The sequence below is a fragment of the Lissotriton helveticus genome, chromosome 7, assembly GCF_964261635.1.
Source record: "Lissotriton helveticus chromosome 7, aLisHel1.1, whole genome shotgun sequence".
In the NCBI taxonomy this organism is placed as follows: domain Eukaryota; kingdom Metazoa; phylum Chordata; class Amphibia; order Caudata; family Salamandridae; genus Lissotriton; species Lissotriton helveticus.
The window spans coordinates 1,407,479,428-1,407,497,533 of NC_136068.1; the positions used below are offsets into that span (position 1 = coordinate 1,407,479,428).

Genomic DNA, 18,106 nt, shown 5'->3' on the forward strand with positions numbered 1-18,106 from the left:
GTAGGCCAAGCAGCCCCAAGGTGCATGTAGGAATCAATGGTCCTTGAGTAATCTATTTAAAGCAGTCAGACAAAATCTTCTTTCATCTAGATTATTTTGTGACCTGTCTAGGAGTGTTCTGAGAAGGTAGTGGTGGTGTCACTCTTGTCCTGTCCACTAGCCATTGATTAGAAAATTCCTTCTTCCCTAGCATAACAATTTCCTTTGAATTCCTCTCCTCCTTTGGCAACTCTTCCTGTCTTGGTTTACTTGTTTTTTTAATACTGTAACTAAAAAGGACCTTCAGCATTGTAACAAAAAACAAATAAAGCATTTGTTTCAAAAGACACGAGCCATCACCCACACTGAGATGACATGCTTCTTCATTAGGCTCCTTCTCACAAAGCTAGAACTTCCACCTGTTGGAACTGGCTCTACTTGCAGGGTTATCCCAAAACGTGTTGCTTCTTCCTCCCCTATTTTTTCTAACCTGTGGCTGTTGGCAATAGGACTCTGGGCACTTTAACACTGCTGATCAGTGCTAAAGTGCATATGCTCTCTTTGTAAATTGTTATTGTGATTGTATATACATGATTGGCATATTTGCATTACAAAGAAGTCCCTAGTAAAGTGCACTGAGTGTGTCAGGGCTGGTGGTGACAAATGCTACTAGTGGGCCTGCAGCACTGATTGTGCCACCCACATGAGTAGCCCTAAAATGGTGTCTGGGGCCTGCCACCGCAGTGCCTGTATGCAGTCTGTGAACTGCCATGTCCTCCTGGTCAATGTCCCCACTGACCAGGCCTAACCCTTCCCTTTCTGTGCACATTGGTCACCCCTATGGAAGGCCCAAGGTACCCCCTTGGGCACGGTGCAGTGTATGTGAAAGGTAGAGCATGTACTTGTGCAGGTGACATGCTCTGGTAGTGAATTACAGACATTTTTGTTTTTCTCTGCTGCAAGGCTATCTTGCTCCATAGGCTATCATGGGGGATGCTGTCTACAGTGGTTACCAGCATATCTTCCCATAGAAACAAGATAGGACATAAAAGTCTGGTATCCCTGAACTCAGAATTTAATAACACATCTTTTAGGAAAGGTTGTTATTAAATCCTGTGTTTGAGAACAGCACTTTTAGAAAGTAGCTGTTCTCTTGTCTGACCTTCCTGTGTGCCTTGGCCTGTTTGTGAATTGACTGTCTGGTTTGAGAGTGACAGGGGCTGGGGGGCCCACAGGAGCCTGGCTGGGTCAGCCCTAGGCTGAATGACTGCATTTGCAACTTGAGTGGTGGGAGGAGATAGCACCTGGGCCTGAATAGGGCTGTGCGTGCCTTCCACAATGCTGGCTCCACCTCCTGCTGGGCGGCTGACAACCCTGCCCCTCACTCTGAAAGGAAAGGAGAAGCCAGGAAAACAAAGTGCTCAAGGAACACCCAGAACTCGTTTAGACCGGGCTCAGGGCCCACTTGCACAAAGAGAACAAAGACTTTTAGGGGTATAAGTACAGGACCCCTGACAACAGAAAATTAGATCATCCTGGAATCAAGAAGGAACCTCTGCCAAGGAGAAAGCTGAAACTGAAGAAGGAAGACTGTCCTGCTGTTGCCCTGCTGGACTGACCTGCTGTTGCTTTGCTGCCAGGGAGAGTGGAAGGACTTTGCTTTGTGCTGTGTCCCCTTGCTTGAAGGAATCTCCAAGGGCCTGTTGTGAGCTGGCTCCCTGTTAGGAAGTCCCAGGAATAAAAGGACTTCACACCCAGCTTTTCTGAAATCTATTGAGAGAGTGATGTCCTTTTCTGGAGGGCTTGGCCCATGTGTGGTGCCTCTGGAAGTTGTACATGTGTTGGCAAGCTGGAAACCAAGCTTTTAAAGAACTTTCTGCAAGTTTTGTGAGCGAGAAAATTCCATCTGCCGCTACGAAGACCGAGATCGTCGCAGCGCCTGTCGCCGCTGCCTGACGACATCGCACCCTTCGTTAGCGGGAAGATTTCCGCCGCTGTGAACATCGTCTCAGAGCCTGTCATTGCTGGGTGAGATCACCACATCACGTCGCTGCGAGAATCGTCGCAGACCCCCGAGAATCATCGCATCGTGCCTTTGCGAGCATTTTCCTACGGAACCTCCACACCGGAATCCATACAAGTCATTGCCTTCCTCCCCATACAGATCCGATTCATCGCTACACGTCACTACATCCAGCAGAACTGTCGCTAACGCCTCCCCAGGGTCTCAGGAGTAACGCATTGTTTGTTTTCCACCGCAACAGTTTCTGTTTTGGAACTTTGTCGCATTTAAAGGTACTGTTGGCTAAACGTGATACTACTGTGAACTTTTCATGCAACTGTGTATTATTTTATCGCTAAACCTAAGAACTCTTTTGCAACCATATTCTTGAACTGTGTATGTTGGATTTTTGTTGTTTTGGTCTTGAGTAGTTTAGATTAAATACCTTTATTTTTCTAAACTGTGTGGAGTCAGTTTGTGGTGTTTTCACTGTGTTACTGTGAGTTTTGGTACAAATACTTTACACATTGCCTTTGATAAGCCTTGACTGCTCGTGCCAAGCTACCAAGGGAGTGAGCAGGGGTTATCTCAGAGGGTTTCCTCCTTACCCTGACTAGAAGCAAGGGTCCCTATTTGGACAGTGGTACCTACCTCTGCCAAATAGAGACCCCCAGTTTTAACACCACCAATGTGGGATTTACCCTGTAGATTGTTAGGGAGCACTTGAGGAGGGGGCGAGGGGCAAGTAGAGCTCAATGATGTGGTGTGACTGGGTTTTCTAGAGTGATAGAGAGCATAACTGTTAAAATTATCTACTTGTGAACTTCATTATTACAGTCCCCAGCAGGTAAAGGTAATAATTGTTAGGGGAATAGTTTCACTTGTAAGGCAGTTCAACATGTTTCAACCGTATTGGTGCCCTAAATTGGTGTAGAGGGTTTTTTCTTCTGGACCACCCCTCTCTTATGCTATCCCCTAGTGGGTATCCCAAAACATTTTTTGTACTAGTATAAAAAAAATAGCATCCTAAATGAATGTATCTATATATCTAGTACAGTTTTCAGTACTGTATAAACTCTGGTTTGACACTTCAAGTAGCTGCATTCTAGGTATCAGAACTGGACATGTTTAACTGGCATCATGCTCCCAGGGGTGCCTTTTGATACGATGCATTGTCCTTTCTAGTTAGAGCACACTCTGTTTGTCTGTTGTTGGTTGTGGGTAGGGTGTGCCCTAATAGTTCCTCCTATCGCCTGCTTATTGGTTAAGCTACTTTAAACCTTCACATCACCCAAAAGAGGAACTCAGGTCCTTTTTGTTATCCAATATCCCATCGACATGAGCTATCCCCCACTTTATGAGAGCCAAAAATGGTTCTCTGCCTGCTGAGATTGGAGCCAGAAAGTCTAGGACCAACATGGGACTGAAAAAAGTATTTCTGCAAGACCCATTAGACATTTTAAACTTAAAGAAGAACTGCTAAAGTTATCCTTTCTTCTGCCAGCTGTACCTCTCGTCCATCCAGATGACTTATCCCTGCTAACTGACAGCTTCTTGACTGCACCCATTCCACCCTGGGCCTTGAGACCAAGTCTTTGTCCTTCAAGCGCAGTATTGTTAGCAGTGAGTCAAAGTTGTGTATTGGGCATCTGGAGTTGGGCTGAGAAACAAAACCATTTCTCTCACAATTTATCTCAGGTAGTAAAAAGGACACTTTCTTGAATGTACATTCAAATAAAGCTCTCAAATTGTTTTACGTTCACGTTCATTGAATTAGATTTAAAGTAAGATGAAAATAACTTTGAATCTTCACTGTAACATTCAAACAGGCAAAGTTAAAAAAAGAGTGATTTATTTTGAGTTTGGCCTGTTCATAAAGAATGTATTTTACCAACAGAAGGAAAACAGATTTCAGACAATTGTTTATTGCGATGAGATACTGTTTCCAATATGTTGGGCACCACATTGTTATATATTAAGCCTAGTGGGATTACAAGACACACTTTATCTGTGACTTAGTTTAAGCATACAATTAGTTTTTTCTACATGGCACATGTACTTTCCTTGCCATGTATTACTGTAGTTATTTTAAATTGTTGCCCGGCCAGAGCACTACGATACACTCTGAATTCATATAATATTGATATATATATATATATATATATATGTGGGTGGAGTACATGCACACCACAGTTCACATCTGCCAAAGAATGTATCAGACACAATTTTTGGTGCCCACGATTGGATGTTATGGAGCAAAGGAAAGCATGTGATTGTGCAGCATTTTGCAATAGTGACAAAGACCTCAAAACTTGAAAAGCACCAATGAAAAGAAGGAAGTTACCTGAGAACCCATGGGAAGTTACAGCCATAAAGATACTTCATCTCATTCAGGGAGAACCTGCAACACCATACCTGTTTGTTATAATTGTTTTATACTCTAAGTGGCCAGAAGTGAAGTGTGTATAGGATATCACCTCAAGAGGGCTAATATGATTCTTAGCTGGTATGTTTCAAAGAGAAGGATATCCTAAATGTATTCTATCAGACAATTGAGTGCAGTTTTGCTCAAAAGAGGTGGAAGAATTTCTGAGCAAACATGTATTGACACACAAAAAAACACTCTCTATCATCCTGAAACAAATGGTATGGTGGAACGTTTCAATAAAATGTTAAAGGAGGGAACTGAAATGGCATGGGTAAATTGGGTGCCTTGGGAGGATGGTTTGAGAGAATGGTTATTTGCATATTGGATAGTCCCATGCTACCACAGGGCAGTTTCCTTTTGATTGTTCAGGGAAAGTAAGATTAACACTTGAATTTTCCTGGGTGAATGTCATGGCAGAAAGGATATATGGATGATCTAGGAAGCGGTGATTTAAAAGAGAAAGAGACCAATTTTGCAGGAGAAAACGAAAATACTGTATGATAAGAAGTTTGCTACTAAGTTTGCAAATTTTAAAGTGAATGACAATGTTCAGTTCAAATATGATATTCATCATGGTCAAAGTGTACAAGCCAAAAACATGAGGTGACAGTTAAAAAAAAAATGATGTCAAAGTTAATGACAACAGAATTTGGAATTTGAGTAGGGTTTCAAGGTGTCTTTCACAACTTGTAGTTCAAAGGGATGCCGGTGATGAATGTTCTGAATCTGGAAACATTTTGTTGGGCAATGGTAATCAATGAGATAGTTAGCTAAAAAGAAGCTCAAGACTTACCCAAAATGCTGCTTATTTGAATCATGATTTATGAAACGGGTCAATTTTTCAGTCATTAAGTTTGTTATATCAAGTTTCCATGTAAAACTTTGTTTTTCTTAGGTTTTAAGTTCTCTTATACGTCCCGTCTGAGCCTCGATACCCTCTGGGATACAAACAAATCTTAAGTTAGATAATCTTGGGTGATTCTCTAATTCATCCAGCTTCAGTGTGAGAGAAGAAAGTTCCTTTCCTGCAAGTTCTGCTGATTTTGATCTTTTGTCCATATTGTCCTCATGGTTTGAGACCCTTTGCTCAACTTGGCCAAGCTACTTCGAAAAGCGGGTTAATTTTCATCTCTCTTGGTCATCTACTCCTGTAATGATGCAATCGCCAGAAGTTGTGAGCTTTTAAGATCCCCAGTTTCTGCTAAAAGGATTGCAAACCAGTTATTGGGCAAGAGTTCATCCAAAGGAGATGTTGGGGGCTGGCTCTCCACTTTGCATAGTGGCATTGTAAAAGAGAAAGAAGAGATGTGCTCCAGCACTGCAAGCAGAAGATGACTACAGTATCAACCTCTGATTTGTCGCCAGGTTCACCCCTGTCTGGCTGTCTTGGGTCTTGGCTATTTTTTTGACAGGAAGATGCCTACCGGGAATCTTCCTCAACATTGGACCTATTTATACCCTCCTCCTCCTTATTGAGGGGCATCCCCATTTTATGCCTCTGCTGAGGAAGGGTTGAACAACTTGTAATGAGGGACCAGATAGCCACAGTACTTTCCTTTGACTTGCGAGGCAATATCTGAGCCTGAGATTGTAGTATCAAGTGGGAATCCCCTGGTCAGCACACTTAGTATAAGTTTCCAGATTCTAGTATTGTAGTAATGAAGGGGTCTCATTCGACCCCACCACAGAAGCATCTGCCTTATTGCTGCCAATACATCCCCTGGATTGAGGGAATCAGAACTTGCCTCCATAACTCCCATAGGGTTCTTCATCAAATGTAGCTCTATATTAAAGCAAGAGGGTGAGGCTCTCCTCATAGTGCCTTTCTCTGGGTTGGTTTTCCCCAACATTGCCTACTGTATCTTTTGGGACTCAGACAGGAATTTAGACTTTAGCTTCCTAGATGACCCTCTAGACAAATTAACTCTCATAAGTCCAATTGTCCCAAGTGGCCAAGACCCCACACCAGCAACTATTGTGATTAGACACTGGAGGGGCGATGTACAAAAGTTGTAGAAACCAGAAAAAAACAGTGCCTTTACTCTCCTGTAGCCACAATTACCAGGAATCATCCAATCATGCACAGTTATAACATTCAGACAGTTAGGAGTCTCCCCCAATACCTTGATCGTCCAGGGACTCCTGCATTGCATTCAGCTATGAAGATCTCTCCTGTTCATCTGTAACAGATCATTGAGTCAGAGATGAGTAGGAGATGGCAGTGGTGGACCGCACGGCTCTGTGGTGGTGGGTGGGGCGGTGAGGTGAGGGGTGGGGAGATGGTACGGCGGGGAAGGGGACAAGGGGTAAATCAAAAAGAAAATTCAACTTTGCACCTCGTTGCATCCTCCTCGTTGCGTCTCTCCTCTGGCTGGAACAAGTTACAGGAAGAACACAGGCTGAGGCTCCCCTGATCCAATCACAATGCTGCATTGCAGTGTTGTGATTAGTTTGAGCAACAGATGGGGACAGGTACCCTGGGCATGTTCTCCACCCAGGCTGTAATACAGCCTAGGTGGAGAACATGCTAAATGTGCATGAATGATTGACTCCACTCCCTGCTCTGTCAGCAGAGCAGCCCCGCCCAGTCTGTCAAAGCTGCGGCGCCTGCAACAGGAACAAATAAAATGATAATAAGTTTCAGTTATTATAATTTTATTTTTTCCTTAGTGGAGATGCCATCACAGGGAAATAAGCCCACCAACATGATACAGAGGCTCGGTTTACAGCCAGTACTCTAGGGTTGCAATCATGCATCACCTGCCACTTGCTTGCTTTTTCTCCCTTTAGTCCCTATCTCCATGGCCTCACAGGTTCCTGGTGGGGCCCACCGTGGCAAGGCAAAGATGTGGGTTACCAATCCGGTTACACAGCAACTTTAAAAATGTGCAGCCACGCTGAACCCCATTTTGGCGTGCAGCGTTCTCAGCGAGGGCAAAGGAGAGAAGGATTGGCTGAAGTCTCAGCAGTACATGTTGAGAATGCACCGCCACCTACAGCCCCTGATGCTTACTAAATGACTTCACAACCCATTAGTTACAGTGCCTCTGAATGTTTTGCCAACAGCAACATCCACAGCCTGAGGTGTTGTTGTGTTCAAATTTACCTTCATACTCTCTTTTAGTGCCCGTGTCCTGTGGGAAGTGATACTGCCTCTAGTAAATATTAACAAAGAGCTTTGGTATTTTGTGAGTGTGGTAATCTCTCCGCATTTCAAGTTCCTTCAATGGAGGATAATACATTTAATGGTGTGGTATTTTCCTCACACTAACTCTGCGAGAATTTACCTGTCCAAATTTGTAGAGGGATTAAAAGTGCTACATCGCTGCAGCAGTTGTAAATAACAATGAGCATGCAAACTCCTCTTTGTGCCCGAATCGGAATTAATACAGGAGTCAGAAATCAGCTAAAAAAATTCTAGAAATTTAGGAGATTGCCAATTAAAAGTGTATAGCCGTAATATTGGTAATGATGAAACCAGCTCCACACGTGCACATTTTCATTTCATTTACCTGCTTAGATTGACCGGTGCAACAATAAACTTGGCACCAATGTTAAATTACCATTTATGTTTCTGGTTTTTTAGAATGTGTACTTTAGTCCTATGTTTTTAATTAACATCATTTGAAGAAACCAAACGGACATAACTTAAATGAATTTCATATTTCCCTATACTAATTCCCCACTAATCCTGTTTGGATTCCAGAGTAGCGACCTACCCGCCAAAAAAGCACTTTAACATCTCATCAGGAGGAGCAAGCCACCACTATCCTTCTCTATCTAAATAACAGACTAACATGTCCACCGTTCAAATAAATTTCATATTTCCCCAGACTAATTCACTGCTAATTCTGTTTGGGCTCCTGAGTAGCATGCTACCCGCCAAAAAAGCCCTTCAACACCTTATCAGGGGTAGCAAGTGCTATATAAATGCAAACATTTTCCCTCTTCTATCCCACCAGTATCCTTCTCTATCCAAATAACAGACCGAACATATCCACTGCTCAAATTAATTTCATATTTCACTAAACTAATTCACCACTTATGCTTTATATATACCGCAGTAGCGTGCTGCTTGCCGAAAAAGCGCTTCAACGCCTCGTCAGGGGTAGTAAGCGCTATATAAATGCAATTACAATACAATACAACTTAAAGTAAGTCATAATGAGAATTCGATATTATGAAATGTATGAATTCCATAATATGTGGAACAGTTTACTCTTAAATATTCGATACTGTATCCCAGGATTCATTGCTCCTTGGAAATGTGCACTGTCTGTAAACTTTTCCTATTGATAAATAACTTCATCTGATGTGCTAAAGGTAACATACAAAGGGCGCATTGCATGCGCATTTCTTTAATGTTAATATTTTTCTTCAGAAAACAGCATGGTATGAAAATAGCTCTTCGATAGTATTAGTGGGTTTATTGAAAGGTCATGCATCGAACCCTTTCAGATATTTCCTAGCACAAGAAGAAATGTTTATTGATTAGTTGTCACATTTATGTTTTTCGGATAAATCAACGTATTTCACGATGCAACAATGCGAAGAATGTAATATATTTTTTTTCCCTTCTTGAAACAGCTGATAAAGAAGCAGATGAATATTACATGAGGAGACGACACCTTCCGGATTTAGCTGCAAGGGGAACGCTGCCTCTCAACGTCATCAAAATGTCACAGGAACAATCTCACTACAGAGAGCGGCCCCGGAGGCCGGTGCGAGCAATGTCCCAGGACCGAGTCCTCTCTCCCGAGAGGTCCAGGCCGGAAGAATTTTGCATGTCCTATGACCGTATCCTGTCCGATGAGCAGCTCCTGTCTGCAGAGCGGCTCCATTCACAGGATCCCCTGCTGTCTCCTGAGAAGGTTATGACTCTGAAGAGGTCCGATTTCAAGGAGAAGTCCATGTCCCGCGCCCTGTCGCAGACGGATGTGTTTGTTTCGACTCCTGTCTTGGATCGCTACAGGATGACAAAGATGCACTCTCATCCCAGTGCCTCGAATAATTTATATAATACCCTCGGTGTGAATCAAACTGCTGCCAAACGTCAAGCATTTGCTTCTCGGAGGCACAACACAGTGGAACAACTGCATTATATTCCAGGCCACCACCACCAGTACCGCACAGCAAGCAAAACAGAAGTGACTGTTTGATCCAACACTGTGCGACTGTAGGTCAATGGGAAAGACTGGAGCAGTGCCAGACACTCACACTACAGCGGCCTTACTGGCCGAGATAACCTCTTCTTCAATGTCGGAGTGAAACGTTTTGACAGTTACACATCTGCATTCTGGTTCTTTTTCTTTTAGAAACATTGTCCACATGCTATTAGCCTGAGAAGAGCAGGATCGAAAGGAGGTTGGGAATTGAGGGATTTGTTGGCGTGTTTGGGTGACTGTGCAAGAAAGCCATATACTTTGATGGCATGCTAAAAGGGCTGTGCTGCACTAACTCACTAATATTGATGAATCTAGTCCTCTCTCCTCCAGGGGCTATCACAACCAGCTAATCAGTGTAAGGCTTAAACTAGCAGGTGTGAAGAGCCAAATGCCGATAATGAATGAAAGAGCATTTTCTCCCTGGTCTGCTAGCTCTTCCGGAGCGCTCTACCTTGTGTGTGATGGAGTGGTTGCTGGCTATTTTCTCCTAATCTTTGACTTTTTATTGGAACGTTCAGATGACATGTCTTGTATCAGTATTATTTTTTTTCCATTGAGCAGTTTTCCGATTAACTGTTTCTGGTACCTTTATTCTCCAGGATTGTGGGTGGAGCGGAGATTGAAAGGAGCAGTAACTATGTACCATGCTTCATTGGTGTCAATAGCCTAATTCTTGTGAACTATAACTGTAGAGGGGTCATATAGTGCCTACAAATCGCCTGCTCTCTAACTGTAGGAAGTAGTGGGTGTGTGTACCAATAAGCACAATACTTCTGACATGCTTGGCCATCCCTTTGTATAGCGCCTTTTTACGGGGTCTTAGTTGTGCACAGACTACACAAGAAAGAACAAGGACCATTCATTTTAACCCTGTCCATAAAATTTAGAAAGGCATTAGAACCCACTTTTTTAGCATTCTGAAAAATGCACTAAACAAGTTCACATCGCATTATTATCTTTTCACAGGAGGGTTATCTCTTCATTGCATCGTCTTCTTGTTACATGCATTAATGTATGAATCGGGGAGGGAGGCAAATACCCATAATACCAGCTGATGACGAGTGACTTTGCATTACATGTACTCTCCTTAAGAGCACCACTGGTAAGACTGTCCAGTTAAATCTTCCACTGCAGGAACCCAAGTAGAGATTCAAGATATACAAATTTCCCTTGGTATGGTTCTTCTCGTGCACCAGAAGCGCACCTGTGATTAGTCCAAAACCACACTGAGCACTGGATTACATAAGCACCCATTTCTGCCACTCTGGTGTGAAGTAAAATGACTTGGTCTCTGCTTTAGGACTATGTTCCACCACATATGGGCATGTGTTGAGGTTAAACAGAACTGTGTGCACAACCTTACATGGAGCCCAGAGAGTGCTAATGTGTTAGCCTACCTCGTATGTGCCCCCTCCACAAATTCCAACTTAGTGTGCAACTCAATGTCCTAGAAGCTATGGGACAGAGCTCATTTACAAATCTGGCAGCCTAGTGGGAGAGTTAGTTTGCATGGATCTGGCAGCAGAGGGAGAGGCTCATTTGTATGGGTCTGGCAGGAAGGGGTGGGATTCACTTCCATGGGGCTCTGCCCTATGCAAATGAGCTCTGCCATGAAGTATAAATAGACTGACTTGCAATGTGTGCTATTCGGTGTTACAGTGGAGCCATATGTTCTCTTATCAAGTGTCAAATTTACACCCACTACAAAGCACATTTTTACTTTCTTTTTGTCCTGGAGCAAATTCGCTTGATAAGGGCCTTGGTGTCGAAAAAGCGATGTGCATCATTAAACATGCCTGAAATATTTTGCCAGAAAAACATTTTTGCCATATTGGATGTGTTCATGAAGCAGACTTAGAGAGTACCTGTTGAGGTTAAGGTTTGTAGCTAGTAATGGCATCCTAAAGAAGCAAGCCTGGCCCCTTTGGCCAGGTTTCTGCATTCACCACTACCTAGTACGAGAAGTCTGAGCTGCCCTTCAAAAATATTATGTTCCTTATTCCATTACAGGTTTCATATGGCAATCATCTAATAACAGATAACAACACCAGCATTTGCAATGCACAAATACCAAGATAGTTCTGTCACGGATCACATTTACTATCAGCCAGTAAGGTGAGCACATTTACTATCAGTCAGTAAGGTGAGGTAATGAGAAACAGAATTAACCTAAAGGAAGATTTTGCTGGAGCTTGCATAAAGTGTTTCTTTCATTGTAATGTAAAACAGAATAGCAGGTTGTGTCTTCCAAGAAAGAAAGTCATTGGTAAATGTTAACAGCATGACTGAAAAGGGTGTTTCGTCACTTTAACAAGTGTGACGGTATTTTCTGGGCTCAGTTTGGTAAAGAATGATAAGCCAGTGGTCTCCACCTTTTCTTCTTGGGATCCTATTATATAACCTTTCCCTGCTTGAGAATAAAGAAAGGAGAATGACTCGGTAAGTTCGCAGTGGTCTCCAACCTATTTCCCCTGCTAGTAATTCGCAATTTTTCAGATACCTGGCAGTGGCAATGGGTATATTAGGGTGGAAGTTACTAATAGGGGAAGCCAGTGGGGACATTGAAACATTGGTGCAATTGCTTTCTCCCTTTTGGAAAATAATTGGGGAGGGGTGGGGGCTGGCGGTCCCTAGCATGTGCTCTGTCTACTCCATCTGACACGGTTTCATCTTTCTTCTACTCCTGAGACTTTTTAGTGGTTGCTGAGCTTGACAGACCTTGAAATTATGTTATCACATTCTGGATGATCATATTTCCTCTCCTTAACCTAAAGCCACATTTTGGACATTTATAACCAACTGCACACAAAGTTTGTTTTAACTATGACCCATACAGCCATAGTTACTCTTGCTATAAAAAAAAAACTGCTAATTGAATCTGTGTCAAATGAAAGAGCTATAGGTACAGGCGCATTTATTTGGGCTTGGCTGGACTTTGTGTAATTTTCGTGGTAGAAGTTATGTAAAAAGCCCCAAAAATATATGTAAAATTAGGCGTTATTATGCAAAATGCCAGTCCAGTATATTGAGTTATTTTTAGCTCTAAATTGATCCTTGGGTCCACTTTGCTTGAGAGTGCTCATTTAACTCGAGTTATGTGCGTTTACATTGTTCCTGTACTCCTGCAATTAGAGTTTTCCCCCAAAAAAATCTCCATTATTGGGCATGACGTAATGCCGTGTAACATGCCTAAAGTGGAATTCCAGAAATTAGGCGATTCCAGCTGCATAAACAAAATTTCGCTTGGGTTTACATTTATCCTCAATTATGATTGGAGCACAATATTCTACAACATTATGGTGGAGGCAGCAGAATGGCGTCAAGGAAACGGGAAACGGCTTTTACAACGAAGCCGTTTCCACGAAATCTTTAACCACGCATGCAGTACAACGCATGCGTGGTTACAACTAATGCCTTTACCACGCATGCCTTTACTAAAGGCATATGTGGTAAAAGTAAAAAAAAAAAAAAGGGGGGGTTTGGGGGGGTCTCCCCCCCAAATAAAACTACTCACCATAAGTCACGTCGGCATCAGAGTCGATTAAGAGAAATCGGTAAAAAAATGCCGTTTTCTCTTAACGACGTATGACGTCACCACGCAAATAGTCGGTGAAAGGTTTATGCGTGCTAAACGAATTCCGTTGTAACGCATGCGTGGTAAAGGCATGCGTTGCAACGGAATTCGTTGTATCATCATATATTCCAAGGAAACATCAAGGCTTCAGAGCGCTGGGTCAAGCATTCTTGTCCCACCTCCTCGAACAAACCTTCTGTACCACTACACTGTTACAATTCCAAACGATACAAACATAGCACAAGAAATATTTTCGAAATTGAGTGCATGCACAACTGCTTTAGATTCACACTGGTACACAATAAAAAACCGATGGAAAAGTTATATGGTAATCAAAAGAAAATGTATTAAAATTAAGAGAATAGGGAAAAAAGTACTTACCTCAAAACGCCCATTTTCGTACAATGCATTCCATAAGTTACACATTTTCCTGTAGCGTGTACCATAACATTTGGCAACAATGACCAAACAAACTTAGACATCTTCAGTGCAGTATCGCGACACGCTCAGTGGTTTGGCGGAAACCAAAGAATTACCTTTGGTGGTTTGGGCTAGTAATGCATCTTGGGGTGTGTAGCTGTATATTGCGGTCCTCTACTGCTTTACCTGTCATTGACAGACATACAGGAAAACCCCCAAGTAGGTTTGTTGCAGGAGGTACACAGAAGGTTTGCCCTGCCAATGAAATCTGATTTCCAATCCAAATGCTCCCTTCGCCTCTTTTCATAAACACTCTCCAAGGTATAATACCTGCACTGTGATGTAGAATGTGTGTTGTCTGTGTGAATAACCTTCATGGAGAAAGACAAGGACACTACTGAATCACATATGTTTTGTCCCGAGGCTACCTTGATACTTAAATAACGTCATTATGTTTTCAAATTTATCGTGCAGTTCAACCAATTTAATAAAATGTACATAACTATATGTCCAAGTAATTGTTCTTAAATATTAATGAAATAACTAATGTATAACAGTAATTTATTTGTTATTTCAGATGTGTGTGAATTATACCACTGTGCTGCTCAAAACTGCCTCATTTGTTCCATTTGTTAAATGTCTACGAGTTTTCAGCTCCAAACAGAGGCTTATTTCTTAATCACGTATGCCAGGTGTGCCGTTGTACCCTGGGGCATCGTTGTACATTATAAACTTTAGATTTCGCCTTCCTGCCTTATGTTGTTTAAATTAGTTTTAATCTGGCGCCTCTAGTCTGCAGTGCATTAACGTTAACCTAACATTTAAAGGTGGAATTAGTGCAGTCAGTCTAGATTAAAAAACGTTTCCACGTTTGAAGGAAAGACAATGTTTAACCAGCAACACATGGTACAAAATATCGAAACTGTCACTAGTCAACAGGGCAAATAATATTTCATTGTAACTCTTTTGTCTACCCATATTGTCTCAATGAAATCTCTTCAAAAGTTAATGGACTATATGTTGGCATTCATCAGTGCAAAAATGGAGAGTGTAAAAATTCCACTGCCTATGGAGTGCACCCTACAAAGAAGGTATTTCCCAGTATTATCTGAATATTATACACTCCGTCTTTATCATTAACTTTCACATTAAGTCTGACCTCTCGGGCCATGTATTGACCTGTAAGTAATCATTGGGAAAGACACATTTTTTTTTGCATTGTGGGTTGGGATGAAATACTGATTCGTCAAGTCGCAGGAGTTATCAGCTGATTTGCGATTCCGAATTGTCCAGCTGCACCACCTGCTATGTTACCTATTTGCTTGTCACCAGATAAAACTAGTGGATTGTCAAAGGAGAACAGTGACAAGTGCCAAGGGAATCCACCTGGAACTACAGGTTTTAGAATTAGTTTTCATTTGTTGGACCAAAACCTCTAATCTGAAGGGGATTTCGCAACCAAGAATGACCAATCCCTGCAGCACTTTTCATTCTAAATTTGGAGATTTACCAACCAATCACTAGGCCACTTATAATGAAGGCCAAGAAGCAGCATTTTCCAAGGCAGAGCCACTTCAATCATAGTTTATCTGACCAGCCAAACAATATGGCTCTCAATGTATGCTCAACCCTCACTTTCATGTTGTCTACTGCATAAGTAACCAGTGAGTGAGTTTAAATACATTTACAAAGGGTTACCTCATGTTTTCTGTTTCTTCTCATGCTCTTATGACGAAACATCACCATGAAGAACCCAATGATTAATTGTTTTATGAATAGTACCTCCACTGGTAGTATATTTTTTGTAATGTATTAAACAACCAGTGGATAGATTTCAACTAAGTCATACTGCAAAGCAAAACAACATACTGGTAAGGGGAAGCAGGATCTTTGGGGAAAAAAAACTATCACTTTTATTATTGAAAAATGAAAAAACAAGTCGGACCGATTTTCATACACAATCCAACCACTGCAGAACCTCCACATGCAGCAATCAGAATTGTAGGATCTACTCAATAAGGACTGCCATTAAAAATTAAATATTCTCAGTCGGTTAATGTAAGTTCTTAATTAAATATGACAATTGAGTAATTGTTAATTTAACATCTAGTGTAGAGGAGGCAGTCAACTTCATGTTTGTCACATGCAAGGAATTCCTTAATCACTGACCTACCGTTTTTTTTCAGGAGCCAAACAGAGTCCATTTACCAATCTTGCCAGTTCCACCAGAGTATGCATGTATACGATCTTTCTATCATGCAAACCTATCTAAAAGTCAGTGGAGTACTGTAGAGGATCAGAGTCAACCATGAGTCAACGAGTGATGGGACAGGTAGCTGGGTTGCTATAGTTAATCCATTGTACCGTTGTGTTCTTTGAATAAATACTTTGCCAACTCTTTCCTAACTTGTAACAGTGTAAGGACAGTCCTGATTGATACAGGTATGTTCCACATCCTGAGTTCATAGATGGAAGAGGCCTGCTGCTTTGTTTTCCACCACCCCCTTTTTTACCGCTTGTTTTCTCCTTTTAGCATTTCTTAGTCTGCAGTCTGATAGTGTTCGGACTCTGTGTGTCCAGAGAACCAGCAGCGAAGGGGAGATTGTCTGCAAGATAAGTGGGAGGTGTTGGGTGTGATGGCTTTGTAAAAGATGGCACTGGTTTTGAAGATATGTGGACTGTCAGGGGAGCCAATAGTGTTCCATCAGGATAAGGATAGGGGTTGTAGGTGCCCTTAAAGGGCGCCAGTGTGGAGCCTGAGGTGCTATTAGACAGGGTATTACCACCATAAGAATAAAGCAAGAGACCCCGTAAAATTAAATAATTGAGCTAATAACAGCCCTAATGGGCATTCAATTTACCACACAATCATCTCACTTGTGTCCTTAAAGTAACCTATTCCTGACTGATATTGGAGTTAGTGCTGAAGGTCTTTAATTTAACCCACATTCATCTTTGGTTTAAAAATAAGCTTGTTTTCTCAGGAACTGCGACATGTTCAGGCAATTGCAAACTTCAAGAACAATTTAAAACAAGTTTGAGAAAACAGCATGTTTTCAGTGGCAGTCACTTGTGGAATATTATATCCTTCTTGTCTTTGAACAGTCAGGATTTCACGTCTAGCATGAAAGGTGAAGGATGACACTCTTGAAATGTCCAACTGAATGTTTTTATCCATGGAGAAATTGCCGCATCTATTTGCTGCTGTGATGAAGTAGGGCGTGTCACATTAAATGACTTAAATTTACACAGGGGCACAATGGGGGCTGTAGAAGTCAGTTACCCAATGGAGGAGGTATTGGGTATGAATATGACTCGTTGCAACGTGAGTCATCACAACACGTGCCATAACAACGCGGTCGTTACAACAACCGCGTTGTTACCACGCAAAGCCATTACTACACAAGTCATTACATCGACTTGCAGTAGATGGCATGCTGACATTAGAAATGTATAATCTTCTATTCCAACTCCAGCCTATTTAACAGTAGGGAAGGTGTAGGAATAGTAAACTATACTATTTCTAATGTTAGCACGCCATCTACTGCAAGTCGATGTAATGACTTGCGTAGAAATGGCTTTGCGTGGTAACAACGCGGTCGAGGTAACAACCGCAATGTAATGGCATCGGGATGTGATGCCCACATTGTAGTGGCTGTCTCCCATTGGGTACTCAAGCAATGCCATCAACATGATGTAGGAATTTATACATATGAAATGCCAAAATATGTGCACTAGATCAGCAGTCCACTATACATTAGACACATCTTCTTCTAACAGACAACAGCTCAAGATATGAATTCTTGGAGCTGCAATCCTCTCTCTATTGAATGAAAATTTGTATACAGTTTAAAAAATCCTACAATTCCTTGTATGTCTGAAATAATAGCAACCGATACAGATATTTTGGTCCAGCATACAATGGCATTGTAGAAGCTATCATCCTTCTACCTAAAGTTAGTAGTCATGGGGGCTGCTTTAAACTTATCATGAACCCTCAACATAAAAAGGATGATAACTCTTCCTTTATTCTACTATATGCACCGAAAAGGTCATTCAGAACATTCCTTCCCTTCCACTGAATAGCATCTCCTCGAAGGTTGGAGTAACTTTAACATCTGTGCCTAAAATGATTTAATAAACATGGATGAAAAAGGTTTGGAATGTGACAGCAATAGGTTTAAAACACTGCAATCTAACAGGCACTAGGCAATAACATGGCCAGCTCCTTGTTGCCATGACTATTGCTTTTAGGGACACTTGACCTTTAAACCTGATTATTCCTTATCTACTGGACTGAAGGTTGAGGTCAGGTGGCCCAAAAAGCAATATTAGTAGAAATAGGAAGCCAGACTCATTAAGTCTACAAATTCCTTTTGTAAAAATATTCCAACTGAGTTGTGTTTTTCTGACTTTAAGCGGGTATGCTCTGGAATGCTCCTCCACTGGATAAATGCAAGGAACAAGAGTCATTAAAATTCAGAAGTGTGGTTAAGGCTAGAGTGCTAACCAGCTTCCAGGTGTAAGTTGCTGTATCC

General features: G+C 41.8%; 1 protein-coding gene across 1 annotated transcript in view; it reads left to right on the forward strand.

The window, feature by feature from the left end:
• SHISA6 (shisa family member 6) overlaps positions 1 to 12,897 on the forward strand; it is a 1,259,921-nt gene extending 1,247,024 nt beyond the window's left edge. Inside the window, exon 7 of the mRNA XM_078654720.1 lies at positions 8,997 to 12,897. Within this exon, the coding sequence (XP_078510846.1) occupies positions 8,997 to 9,568 (572 nt within the window). The 3' untranslated portion in view covers positions 9,569 to 12,897. The remainder of the gene's footprint in view (positions 1 to 8,996) is intronic.
• The last annotated feature ends 5,209 nt before the right edge of the window (positions 12,898 to 18,106 follow it).